General features: G+C 47.6%; 2 protein-coding genes across 10 annotated transcripts; one reads left to right on the forward strand and one right to left on the reverse strand.

Moving 5' to 3' along the window:
• Window positions 1-549: 549 nt before the first annotated feature.
• eci2 (enoyl-CoA delta isomerase 2) lies at window positions 550-7,267 on the reverse strand. Of its 3 annotated transcripts, none has more exons than XM_044105144.1 (11): window positions 7,093-7,267; window positions 6,609-6,667; window positions 6,419-6,522; window positions 5,560-5,658; window positions 3,260-3,451; window positions 3,109-3,178; window positions 2,735-2,837; window positions 2,351-2,471; window positions 2,015-2,104; window positions 1,802-1,945; window positions 550-1,067 (listed from the first exon to the last, which is right to left on the reverse strand). In XM_044105144.1, the coding sequence occupies exons 1-11, from the start codon at window positions 7,146-7,148 to the stop codon at window positions 912-914; spliced, it is 1,194 nt and encodes a 397-aa protein (XP_043961079.1). In that variant the 5' UTR covers window positions 7,149-7,267; the 3' UTR covers window positions 550-911. The 3 variants fall into 3 exon arrangements, with proteins under 3 accessions (XP_043961079.1, XP_043961081.1, XP_043961080.1); XM_044105146.1 differs by lacking the exon at window positions 7,093-7,267 and adding an exon at window positions 6,783-6,934; XM_044105145.1 differs by having other exon boundaries at window positions 936-1,067; window positions 1,709-1,945; window positions 7,093-7,250.
• A 110-nt stretch (window positions 7,268-7,377) lies between these two features.
• On the forward strand, window positions 7,378-12,911 carry crygn2 (crystallin, gamma N2). Of its 7 annotated transcripts, none has more exons than XM_044105174.1 (9): window positions 7,378-7,543; window positions 7,639-7,883; window positions 7,951-8,019; window positions 8,138-8,295; window positions 8,374-8,400; window positions 10,930-11,021; window positions 11,097-11,253; window positions 11,345-11,490; window positions 12,683-12,909. In XM_044105174.1, exons 3-9 carry the CDS (start codon window positions 7,965-7,967, stop codon window positions 12,816-12,818), a joined length of 771 nt encoding a protein of 256 aa, XP_043961109.1. In that variant the 5' UTR covers window positions 7,378-7,543; window positions 7,639-7,883; window positions 7,951-7,964; the 3' UTR covers window positions 12,819-12,909. The 7 variants fall into 7 exon arrangements, with proteins under 7 accessions (XP_043961109.1, XP_043961110.1, XP_043961113.1 ...); XM_044105175.1 differs by having other exon boundaries at window positions 7,378-7,535; XM_044105178.1 differs by having other exon boundaries at window positions 7,378-7,883; window positions 7,951-8,003.
• Window positions 12,912-13,551: the final 640 nt, after the last annotated feature.

Consider the following 13,551-nt stretch of genomic DNA (forward strand, 5'->3'; position numbering starts at 1 on the left):
AGCCAGGAGTTTGACCAAACTGAACCCGACTCATGTTGTGGTCCAACAGCAGCATGTCCGACCAGAACCGGGAAACACAGAGTCTTTCACCTCTGACCTTTAGCATGACCTTCAGTTCTTACCTTTAGCTCTGACCTTTAGCATGATCTTTAACTCTGACCTTTAGCTCTGACCTTTAGCATGACCTATAGCTCTGACCTTTAGCACTGACCTTTAACTCTGACCTTTAGCTCTGACCTTTAGCGCTGACCTTTAGCATGATCTTTAGCGCTGACCTTTAGCATGACCTATAGCTCTGACCTTTAGCATGACCTATAGCTCTGACCTTTAGCACTGACCTTTAACTCTGACCTTTAGCGCTGACCTTTAGCATGATCTTTAGCGCTGACCTTTAGCATGACCTATAGCTCTGACCTTTAGCGCGACCTATAGCTCTGACCTTTAGCGCTGACCTTTAGCATGACCTTCAGCTCTGACCTTTAGCAGGAATTGAAAGCGTCTGATTATTTATTCAGATTACTGAGGAACATTCAAACAGACAAATGACTCTTCACTGATTCATCATTTATTGATCTGTTATCAGAGATAAACTGAAGGTTAAACTCAGAGTTGATCAACTCTGAAAAAGTTTAAAATCATCAACGTGTTTAAACTCCAGTCCAGACGTTAGATGTTTCCAGAACCGGTTAATTTCCATCCGACCCGACCTCCGGTTCCGGATCAGAACCTCAAGCAGCAGCTGGTCTCTGAGTTCAGAGGAGAATCCTAGAGTCCGACTCAGAACCTCTGGATGTTTCAGCTCAATCAGATTCTCTGAGGTTAAATCCAAACTGAAAAATCTACAGGATGAAGATGAGTCCATCATCAGCTCTTCCTCTTCCTCCCAGAACCGGCCGGGTTCTGCTGGTCCCTCACAGTTTGGCTTTGGCCTGGAAGAAGCTCATGACGGCGTTGAAGCATTCCTCTGAGGTCCAGCGCTCCATCAGCCGCTCCACCTCAGCATCGTTGACGGCGTAGAGACGGTCCTTCTCCACGGACCGGACCAGCTGTTTGGACAGCGCCAGGGACTGGTGGACACAGAGACGCTGCTGTTAGAACCCGGACATCCTCCAGAACCTCAGTTCTGCTGCTGGTGTCAGCAGAGCTCGTCCTTCCACTTAATTTTATCCACTCATGAAACCAAATCTATGAAGGCCTCAGCATGATGCTGCTGTAACAGAGTTACAAATGTGCTTTTTGTTAAATTATTATTTCTTATTCATTTTATATTGAGAATTTGTGAATTTTATCTTCTTCAGTTATTTTATGTATTTTGTGGTTTTTGCCTGCGGGGGTCGCTCTTCTGCACTCCGTCTCATTTGTGTTTCCTGGGCTTCCGTAGTTGATTCCAGCCCTGGTAGCTCCTCTGCCCCCCCCTGAGCCCCCTCCCCTTATCATTATTATTATTATCATTATTAATATTATTATGATCTGAAGCTGAATGAACATGATCTTACCTCAGAGTTTGTTTTTAACTCATGGGAACCAAAGTATAAAAAATAAACAAGACATTTTTATGTTCCTGATTGTTGCTGAATGTCTATCGGTACCAGAGCCAAATGGATCCAATATTCATGGAACCTGATTAGCAGAACCAGCAGAATGTTCTGATCCAGATGCAGACCAGCGGTCACCATCCAGATGACCCCTAGTTCTCCAAAGAACCTGCCTTTTCAACTGGCGCCCTCTGCTGGCCGTCCCAGTCAGGTCACCAGTCCCGGTCACCAGTCCCGGTCACCAGTCCCGGTCCGGCGGTGCTCACCTGGGGAGGCAGCCGGGCGTAGGCCTTGAGCCGGGTCTGGACCTCCGACTGGAAGCTGCTGTCGGGGAAAACCTCTGTGATCAGACCCAGTTCACAGGCCTGGCTGGCCGTCAGCTTCTTATTGAAAAGCAACATCTCACTGGCCTGCAGAGACAGTCAGAGTCAGTCCGAACCCGGCGGCAGCTTCAGGTTCTGGTGGTACCGCTCCGGTACCTTGGTGGGGCCCATTATCCTGGGGAAGGTGTAGGAGGAGCAGCCCTCGGCGCTCTGACCCAGCTGGGTGAAGGGTGTGTGGAAGGTGGCCTGAGAAACATCAACACGGTTCCCATGGAAACGGGTCAGAACTGGAAACTCAACTGGACTTCCTGTCCATCACATCCTCATCTCTATTCCAGAAAATCTGGAAAACTAGGACTAATTTTACCAAAGTACAATGTCTTTACAGTCATTAGAGCACAGCGCCACCATCTGGTGACTAAAGTAACTAAAGAACAAACATATTATTCCTAGAGGGTAACAGAACTAGACAGGACCGACGTGTTTCTGTACCCGCTCTGTGGCGTAGATCAGGTCAAAGAGTCCCAACACGGTGACGGAGATGCCCACGGCCGGACCGTTCACCACGGCAACCAGAGGCTTCGGGAAGTCGATGTACGCCCTGACGTACTTCCTGAGGAAACAGACACAGACGCCCTCAGGCGGAGCAGGCCATACTTTCATTTTGTTCATGAAGAATCCAGAAAGTGGTCACTGAGCTGCGGATGGACGGTTCCACAGAGGCCTGACCCGGGACGTCTGGATACCGGACTGAACAGAACCCTCAGATTAATCTGGTTCTGCTCTATTAGTGGTGAAAACACCATGATGAAGCTCAGTGAAGGTTCTTATTGGGTTTTCTGTCTGCAGCTCAGAGGAACCTCAGGTGTTGCCCACCTGAGCAGCTCTGCTCCCTGCCTGGCCATCTCCTGGACGCCTCCCTCTGGGATCTTGGTGAAGGTGGACAGGTCGTTCCCGCTGCAGTAAAAGTCTCCAGCTCCTGCAGGGAGGAAACAACAAACCGTGAGAGGAGCCATCACGGTCCTGGTCCTCCTGTTCTGGTGCTTCTCTCAGGGAACCTGGAACCCAGTGAGATGCTTAATGGGAACCTCCTTCATTCCAACTGGTTTGGTTCCTTTGACCCCACGGTGTTTCCTAAAGGTGAGATCCAGACCTTCATTTGGTTCCTTCAGATGGTTTTGAGCTCTTGGATCAGGAAAGTTTCAGGCCTGCAGGAAGAGCAGAACTCGGTCTGGTTCAAGTGTTTTTACCTGTGAACACAGCCAACTTTGACTCGTCTTTCGCCGCCTGCTCCAGAGCTGCGATGATCTCGTTGTACATCTGAAAGAAGAAATTAGGGTAACAGGAAGTGAACCAGAGGAAATGATGTCACATGACATCATAAGGGCTTCCTGCTTTCACCTCAGGTGTGATGGCGTTCTTCTTGGCGGGTCGGTTCAGTTTGATGGTGGTGATGTCATCCTCTGTAGAGACCAACAGTGTCTCGTATGTGGCTCCGCCCCCAGCAGGCGTGGCGGTGACCTGGGCGGAGCCTCCTCCCTCCGCCTCCACCAGGGAGCCAATCAGGTTGCAGTACTGCTCCCTGGCTTCATCCTGATAGGCAGGCAAGGCAACTTTATTCATATTTATATATTTATTTAGATTGTCTTTCAGCCAAAGACAATTCAAAGTGTTTGTACAAGAAAATTAAAAATAACATTTTAAAAAAATCCAGCAGAATAAAAATAAACAAAATAAACATTAAAATGTTGAATATAGTGAATGATTGGAGTTAAAAATAATTAAGAATAAGCAACATCAAATAAGGTTTTTAACCTTGTTTTAAATAAACTCAGTCTTACAGTGAGCAGGAAGTTTATTCCAGAGTGTTGGAGCATAAAAACTAAAAGCTGCTTCATCGTGTTCAGTTCTGAATAGTCAGAAGGTTTGATTCTGATGATCTTAAAGGTCTGAGTGGTTTATAGGATTGAAGAAGATCAGAAATATAATCTGGGTTTCTACTATGAAGTGCTTTGAAAACCATTAAGGAGATTTTAAAGTCTATTCTTTGAGCAACAGGCAGCCAGTGCAGAGATCTTAGAACTGGACTGAAATGCTGATCTCTCTTTGTTTTAGTCAGGACTCTTGCAGCAGCATTCTGGAGCTGTCTTATTGCTTTTTTTTGATAACCCAGTAAAAATGTCTTTGCAGTAATCAAGTCTACTAAAAACAAAGATATGAAGTAATTTTTCAGAGTCTTGTGGGGACAAGAGTCGTCTAATATTAGCAATATTATTTAGCTGGTAGTTTATGATGTTTTTATGATGGATTTGATTATATTGATTATTGATTATTAAAGTTCAGGTCAGGATCAATGATCACCCCCAGATTCTTGGCTTCATCAGAACATTTTAATCCAATGGACTGAAGGTGGGGGATTATTTTTAATCTATGCTGTTTTGATCCAAACACTAATATTTCAGTTTTATTTTTATTTAGTTGGAGAAAATTTTGGCCCATCCAGAGATTAATCTACTCAATACCTTTAGTGAGTTTTTGAACCTGACTGTAATCTCCTGGTGAAAGACTAAAGTACAGCTGTGTGTCATCAGCATAGTTGTGGTATTCTATCTTATTATTTTGTATAATTTGAATTAATGGAAGCATATAGATATTAAAAAGAAGCGGCCCGGGATGGAGCCTTGGGGAACTCCACATGTAATTTCATTCAGTTTGGATTTAAAGTTGCCTATGGACAGTAAAGGTTCTATTGGACAGGTAGGATTTAAACCAGCTGAGTACGGTACCAGAAATGTCAACCCAATTTTCTAATCATGATAATAAAATGTCATGATGGACTGAATCGAAAGCAGCACTCAAGTAAGTAAAACTAATATAGACATTTTATTAGGGTCTGTTTAGACGGAGGTCCTTGAATATTTTGACAAGAACAGTTTCAGTTCTTGATGGAAACCTGATTGATGGACATCAAAACATTTGTTCAGGCCCAGAAATCCATTTATCTGTTGAAAAACATTTTTTCTAGTATTTTAGACAAACAAGGTAAGTTAGATATTGGTTGATAATTGTTAGAATTGATGAGTCTAGATTTTGCTTTTTGAGAAATGGTTTAACTACCGCAGTCTTTAGAGCCTGAGGAAAGACTGCAGAGGAGAGTGACTTATTAATTATTAGTAAAAAATCAAAACCATCTGAGACCTTTCAGAATAAACTGGTAGGTATAAAGTCAAGGGAACAGGTGGAGGATTTCATATGATGTAAAGTGTGATCAGGTTGAAGTGGGTCATCACAGGTAAGTTCTGATTGGGGGAAAACATTGTGAGTTATTTCCCAACAGCAGACAGAGGAGTTTAATGTCTCCCTTATTTTCACTGTTTTATTTATGAAAAAGGTGGCAAATTTGTCACAAGCCTCAGAGGAGAAAAATTCACAGGAGACGGTGGATTTGTCCATCTGTCAACGAGGAGCAGAACCAGTGACCTCTGGTTCAGAGCAGGAGGAAGAAACCTTAACACTGTCAGTCCCTGGAGGAAGGTTCTGATCCGCTGGTTGTTTTTACAAACGGTCCAGAACCAAAGGGACATTCTGACCTTACAGAAAGGACACAATCCTAACAAAACAGAAGGTTTATGATTTGAAGCTTCAGCAGCAGAATCATGGATCGGATCAGAACCACAGAGGATCTGATGGACAGTCAGTACCTGAGAGATGGAGCCCAGAGATTTCCACGCATCCCATTTGACCTTGTTCACAAAGTCCAGCATTCCTGGTTTAGGAGTGTTGCAGGGACCCTGAGTGGCCTGGAGGAGGAGGAACAGCTGTTACTATGGTAACACACAGACATATCACCTCTAAAAGTGCTTCTGTACAGACGTATTGATGCTTCCAGCGCCCCCTGCTGGTTCTGTCTCAACCAAACTCAAGTTTCCTTCCAAGCCTGGAGTGAAAAGGAACCATCAGAACGCCGGAGGAACAGAACCAGAGAATGCTACGCTAGGCTACGCTACATTCCAGTTTGGACCCTTCAACTTAAGACGACATCCAGGGGTCCAATTGTGGTCCAGAGACCAGAACCAGTCTGCAGTTCATTTACCGGTACCAGAACCGACTTCCAGCATGCCTCAGTACCACCTACTGGAGCTTTCTGTCATCTGGCCGACGCCCCCCATCCTCCAAGCTGAGACATTGGATCAGAACCACACAGCTGCAAAGATCCAGCTGGACCAAAGTAAGGTTCTTCCTGTGGTTCTGGTGCTGAACGCTGAAGGTCAAAGCTGGTTCTAGGTCATGGTTTCATCTCACTTCCCTTGATCAGAACCAGAAACTGCCAGTAAAAGCTGGTTCTGACCCGTCATTCGTCCAGCCAGAATAACGGACCTGGTTGGTTCTGAATGATTGATGACCAGAACATCAGATGAACTGCACATGCTGCTGACCTTTAAATGTTTAATGACCTTTGGTTCTGAAAAGGTTCTGATACTGAGAGCATGCAGTAACCTCCAGAACCCTCATGACCCGGGAACAGGTTGGAGACGGTCTTCATCTCCAGAACCTCCTCACCTGCTTGAACAGAGCGTAGATCTTCAGCTTGACCTCGTTCCCCGGATCCTTCTTCAGCGCCGACAGTTTGCTCTTCGCCTGTTCAAACTGCTCCACCGTCGCACCTGAGGACACGCAGCCAATCAGAACAGAGAACAGGTTCTGCTCGTCGCACCTGAGTGGAATCATCCTGGATCCGCTGGAGACTCACCCATCATAGGAGACGCTGTGGTCTGGAATGTCAGACTGGGAACACTGGACCTGAGCAAACTGGGGACACAGAGAGGTCCAGAGCTTTAAATTATGACACTATATATAGTTCATATATGTAGTTTATATATATGTAGTCTAATCAAACATTACTTTCACATCCTGTCTGTAATACCTCTGCGTTCTGCCTTAGGGCCGCGACCCCCTTGTTGAAGACCTGAATCCAGACTGTAAGGCTTTTTGGTTAGGGTTTACTATCTGGGGCAAAGGTCACTGATCTTCCTGTAAGCTTCAGGTCATAAACTGTGACTGTAACTAATCTATGAGGACAAATCATTTCAATCCACCTTCAGCTCTCAGAGACCTGGTTCTGGTTCTGGTTCTGGTTAATTTAACTTTTTAACTCTTGAATCATTTCGGTTAAAGTTCAAACATCGCGATAACTGACTTGACGGACACAGACATGGTCATCATTTTAATGTTACCTGTTTAGCTTAGCAAAGCGCCACGCAGAGCAGCTCTTCAGGGCGGAAGCGGCCATCTAAACCCGGGTTCCGGTCCAAAGTTCGGGAGGACAGTCAGAGAAACGGACAGAGCTAGCCCTACAGAAGCTAGTAGCGACTAATGAAGAGGTCCCGCCCACTCCACCTCCTTCTGCGCTGCTATTGGTTAAAGGGAAGCGTAGCAAACTCCGGTTTATCCAATGGTCAGAGGGCCTTCCCGCAGCACCAAACAGAACCCGGGATGCTGCTTAGAGCCCGCCCTCTTGGGTCCGACCGGCCAATGGCTGCCGCGGTCTCATTAATTATGCGGTGGGTCCAGCAGAAAGACGATGCGGAGGTTCTGAGGTTCCGAAGGTCCAACTGGATGATCCAGATGAGACTATACCGTCGCCATAATCTCGGAAGATCGCTGTCATGTGCTACAGGTCGGTGGGTATGTCCAGAACCACCGGAACCAGGCAGAATCAGGCCGTTAGAGTCAGTCTCCAGGTTCTGGTAGGATAAATATCTGTCCTGTCTGCGGTCCAGATGAAGCCGGCCGGAATAAAAGATGAGCTGGTTCAAAGTTGATGGTGTAGAACCAGAATCGGTCTGACCCAGAAATTGGCAGCCAATTGGCTGGTCTGGCTGGTGTGGTCCTGGTGCTGCGGCTGAGAGCAGAGTGGTCCAGAACCGGTCCAGAACCTTCAGAACCTCCTGTGTGTCTCTGTCTGAAGGGAAGTCTTCGCTCACCGTCCAGTTGGTGGATTCCTGCGATCCCACCATAGATGACAGTAAGTCCTTCTCTGGACCAGAACCAGAACCGGCAGTGGATCTCTGACGGTTTTCTGTCTCTTCCAGCTTTCACTAAGACCATGACGGCGACCGGTCAGCAGGTGGACACGGCCGGACAGGTGAGAGCCTCTCCAGGTGATTTCTCCTCTGACCTTTGACCTCCTGCTGAGCGGACGCTGGCGGTCAAAGTACTCCATCTTCCTGCTACGCCCTCATCCACTCAGTGACGAGCAGAACCTGCTGTCCCCGCTAGATCCTGGTTCTGATGGAGTGGGCTGCTACTGGTTCTGGGTTTGGTACCAGACGTCCTCCTGGCAGGTACGGAGCCACCAGAACATCCGGTACCGGTTCCACCCTGACGGTTCTGTGGTTGTGCCTGTCCAGGTGATCCAGGAGAAGCTTCTGGACATGGTACGTAAACCCAAACGGTTCTGATCCACCGGGCCGGAGGAAGCGGGTCTGACTGGCCTCTCTGGTGTCTTTCTGCAGGAAACCCATCATCCTGGACATGGAGAGGTATCAGAACCAGAACCCAAAGCAGATGGTTCAGAACCTTCTGCTAGACTCGGAGCCAACAGCTTTCATCTGCTGTGGCCTTCCTCAGGGTTCTGTTTGGGCCCAGTTCAGGTTCTGTTCTGGGCTCTGGTTCTGTTTGGGCCCAGTTCAGGTTCTGTTTTGAGGATGCGGTCTGGAATAGAACCAGGAGGAAGTCCATGACTCCAACAGGTTCTGTTGCTCAGCTTCTGTTCCTCCAACAGAACCTTTTCTGTTCTGGTTCTGGACCTGCGGTTGTCCTCTGACCTGGATGAGATCAGCTTTGTTCTGGTTGATGTTCTGATAATAAAGTGTGGTTCTGTGAGGACGGGCTCAGATGTTGGACTGGATCCTCATTTAATGCCACATAATGATGGCCGCCGTTTGTTTGTTCCTCAATAAAACAGATTTGTCCTGTTTGATGTTTGTTGTGACATAAACATCAGATTCAGTTGGTTCTTTACCGTTCAGCTGTGATGCTCCACAGGTAAAACGACCTGAACAGGTGATCAGCTCCAAACCCGGAGGACCTTTTTACTCTCTGTCGTTTAAACACACCCGTTGCCGTGGCAACCACAAGCCGAGCAGAGATTACGTTCAAAACGTTCAGTCCGTTACCATATCGGGTTTCGGGCTTGATGATTATTTAGTGATGATTAATAATGGCTCCCTGATGAGCCGATTTAAACTCTGATGGTCAGTCGGTCTTTGAGTCGGTTTTTATGTAGCAGAACCAAAACGTCCAGAACTGAGGAACACCTTGTTGAAACAATAATTACTGACATTATTAGTTCGGTCGGGTCATTAATTTGAACGTTTTGTTGATTCTTTCATGAGGTTCTACAGGATTTGGACCTCAGTGACCAGACGGGTCAGGTTGTCAAAACATCAACAGTTCAGAAACTACATGAAATGAGAAAAAGGTTTTTCTGAACTGATGAAGTTACGTTTCAGTTCTGGAAAAAAATACCAGTGGTGACCGGGGGTCAAACCCTGGAATCAAACCGTTTCATTTCGGTCGGTTCTCCAGAACCTCCACGACCTCAGTATTCTGTTCAGGTGCAGCAGCAGAGGCTCATCTAAAGGTTTCAGGGCCCCGGGGCCTCGGGCCCCAGGGCTGGAGTTTGGCCCCCTGGTCATGGCTGGTCAGCGGTACCAGGCCCGCCTGGTTAAAACTGATCCTGGGTTTTTATTGTCCAACCTGGACGGGACGTTTCCCCAAGAGAACCGAGCGGTTTGGTTCAGTAATAAGGTTCTGACCTGGTTCTGGACCAGACTCGGATTACAGAGGATGGACTGACCAGCAGGGGGCAGCAGCGACCCGGATGCTCTTCAACCAGAACCTGCTGGTTCTGACCCAGCGTACTCTGATCTGAACGAAGGTTCTGGTCGGGTCCACAGAAGAAACCATAGATCCAGAACCAGACAACCACTTGATGGACTGGAGACAGAGTGGACACTGCCCCCCAGTGGACACATGATGGATGGATGGATGATGATCGGATGTTTTTGGTGAATAATAAACATTTTGGATTTTCTGACCTCTGACCTCCAGCTCAGTGACATCATCAATCATCTGATCTGTTGATCTGGAACGTCTCTCTTCCTGATGTCTTTCTGTCTCGGTTCTGTGCCCCTCCTGCCCCCATCCAGTCTGTCTGTGGTGTCCCCCCCCAGACCCCCCCAGACCCCCCCTGTACCCCCCCAACCCCCCCGGCCCATTGACCAGTAAAGCTGCCCCTCCCAGCAGTTTCCATTGAGTCGGTGAGCAGCAGAATCAGCAGCTCCTGAAGGGAAACGCTGACTCAGCAGAATCCTTTGGCGCCACGGCGTATAAATTGGGCCGTCCAACTTTTTCTCTGTTACACTGTGTGTGTGGTTGAGGGACAGGTTGGACCAGAAACATGTCGCAGTACTCTGGAAAGGTGAGTAACTGGTACCGGTACCGGCTGATCCGGCTCTGGGTCGGTCAGAGGGATCATCAGCTCAGGAGAATTCATGCAATACAAGCAATAGCTCATTGAGTCAGAACCAGAACCGTTTAGTGGATCAGAACCAGAACCATTCAGTCGGTTCCAGAACCATTTAATGGACTAGAACCAGAACCGCTGGCTCCCTGCCAGCAGGCGGCGCTCTCCTCTTTAGCTCTGACTGATCCATGATGCTGAATCTATTCTTCATGTCTGAGGAGGAAGGGGCGGGGCCAGGCTGCACGTCCAATTAAAAGCTTGGGTTAGAGGTGGGCGGAGCTTGGTTCTCCCTGTTTGGGGAAAAGTTCTGACCCATAATGTGTTCTGATGTGACGTCACAGTGAAGGGTGGGGTGACATCAGGCAGAAGCCACAGATGAAAGAGTTTTAACAGAACTGAATTCTGGTTCTGATCCGGTTCAGATCCTTTCATTTGGAACCCGGTTCTGACCCGGATTGCCAGGACAGAAGCACAGAGAGGTTTGGTGTTGGATAAACTTTATTGAGAGACGTTGGCTAACAGCTAACATCTCCTCCTGCAGATCACCTTCTACGAGGGGCGGTGCTTCACCGGCAGGAAGCTGGAGGTCAGAGGTGACTGTGATAACTTCCAGGACCGCGGCTTCATGAACAGGTGATGAGGGTTCTACAGTCTACAGCTCATTTCCCACCTGATTTTCATAATAAAAGCCTTCCTCCCTGTGCTCAGAGTGAACTCCATCCGGGTGGAGAGCGGAGCCTGGATCTGCTACGACCATCCGGACTTCAGGGGGCAGCAGTACATCCTGGAGCACGGAGAATACCCAGAGTTCCAGAGGTGGAACTCCCACAACGACCACATGGGGTCCTGCAAGCCCATCCGCATGGTGAGCGCCTGGAGGAGCTCGGACCTCTGAAACCCTCTGGGAGGAGTGTCCCTGAGGTGTGTAGACTAACCCGTCTGCTCTGGGTTCCCAGCATGGAGAGCACTACCGCATCGAGCTGTTCGAGGCCTGCAACTTCTCCGGTCAGTGCATGGACATCTGCGACGACTGTCCCTTCCTGCAGAGCCGCGGCTTCTCCAAGAGCTGCATCAACTCCGTCAGGGTCTACGGAGACGGAGCGTGAGTCCCGCACCACCCACACCATCAGAACACAACCGGTACTCAGCGCCTCGGGTCCAGATCCGCAATGAGAGGCGACAGAGTTCTGGTTCCGGTCAGTCCCATTGATCCCAGTCATCAGCTGGGTCTCCTGGACAAGTACGTAGTGACAGTGGAGAGGAAAAACTCCAGTTAAACAGGAAAAAACCTCCAACAGATCCAGAACCTGGATCGGCTTGTCGGTGTTTTGTTGGGACCCAGAGCCCGTTTCCCTTCATTTTGCTAACCTAGCGTAGCCTAGCATGCATCATCAAAAAGATGCTAGGTTAGCAAACAGAAGAAGAGCGTAGTAGCATGAAGCTTGTCTTTTCTTCACCTTCGGTCTGACGGACTCACGGGGCGACGTGACCCAACCAGAACCGGATCTACCCGGTGTACCTTCTATGGAACCTCTTGTCTTCAAGTCCCTTCATCAGGTCCAGTTGGTTCAGAACCTCCTCAGTCCATCATCCAGCTGCGCCTTGGCTCAAGCTCCTCCTCTTCACCTTTAGGCTCATTCAGAATCTCACCTTTCTGCACCGCCACCGTCTCACCACCAGGGGGAGCAGCGCCTCCCGCTTACAGAAACATTTCCAGTTCCTGGTCACATCGGGTTTATCATCTTACTCATTACTGCGACGTCTTCTGTTTAATTTTGTGAAATGTTCTTGACTGTTATTAAGGAATATTTATTTTTAATGAAAAAACAACAAATAAGAGGAAGTAGTTTGGTTAGTTTGTCCTGCAGTAGCAGCTGAGCTACAGATGGTTGGGATAAATGAAACCAGGAAACTTTCAGTTTAAATCCTGGTCCAGAACCGGCTCGGTGAACTGGGAGGAGCTGGTGAAGGATCTGCCTCCCAGTTTACTGCTGGAACCAGAATAATGTGTCCAGGTTGAACAAAACACCGGAAGTGATTACTTCAACGTCAGTCAGATCAAACCGTTTCCTTCAGAGGTTCTGGTCCAAAATCAGATTCGGGGTTTTTTTTTAATCAGAATTTGAAAGCAGAAAATGTAGATTTATCCAGGTTTTAATCGACCAAACTGGATTAACCAGTCCAGTCCTCCTAGAAGCATCACAATGTTCTGGTTTCTACCGGTCCTGCGCGGTCCCTGTGACGGTCCGGTTGCGGTTCCGAATGTCTAACCTCTGTTCCTCCCTCTGCCTCAGCTGGGTGATGTACGAGGAGCCCAACTTCCGGGGCCGGATGTACATCGTGGAGCGCGGGAACTACTGCAGCCCGACGGAGTGGCAGGCCCAGAACCCGAACATCCAGTCCATCCGCAGAATCGTCAACTACTTCTGATCCTTCCTCCTCCTCTTCCTCCTCCTCCTCCTCCTCCTCCTCCTCTTCCTCAGCAGGCAGATCAATAAACTGAGAGGAATCCAGTTTTTTATCAAACCGGGTCTCTGGGCTGATTTATCATCAATGTTCCGGTTCTGGTTCCGGTTCTGCTTCCTGTACAAACTAGCCTCTCTGTTACTGTTGGAACAGAACAAGGTTCCTCTCTGGAGATCCATGAGGTTCTGGCAGCAGCAGAACCGGAACCAGAACCATAAAGGTTTACAGAAACAGATGTTGTTAATTTAAGTTACTGGATTTTGGTTCTGACCCAACGGTCCAACAGGAAGAACTTTACATAAAATATAATTTTTTAAAATTCTTTTAAAAACTAAATATTCAGAAAATGTAAACTATTTCAAACAAAATGTTTCAATAAAAACTGGAGCTGCAGGCGGTTCTACGGCCTCCAAGCCCGACCCGACAAGCGGCGCCGGCGGTTCCGAACCGTTTCTTCAGATCCAATATTTTTATCTTTAAACGTAAAGCGGGATTTCAAGGTTTTTCTGCTACATACCCAACATTCAAATGATAAAATCCATTATTGATCATAATTAATAAAACAGTTTTATAACCTGTAATGTTAATAAAACTCGTTTAATCCAGATTCTAATAAACAGCATCTGGACATTTAAACCCTTTTCAGCAAAATGAATCAAAACTTTCATCCATGAATGATGAAAATATTCAGAAAATA

This window comes from Gambusia affinis, linkage group LG21 (genome assembly GCF_019740435.1).
Source record: "Gambusia affinis linkage group LG21, SWU_Gaff_1.0, whole genome shotgun sequence".
Lineage (NCBI taxonomy): Eukaryota > Metazoa > Chordata > Actinopteri > Cyprinodontiformes > Poeciliidae > Gambusia > Gambusia affinis.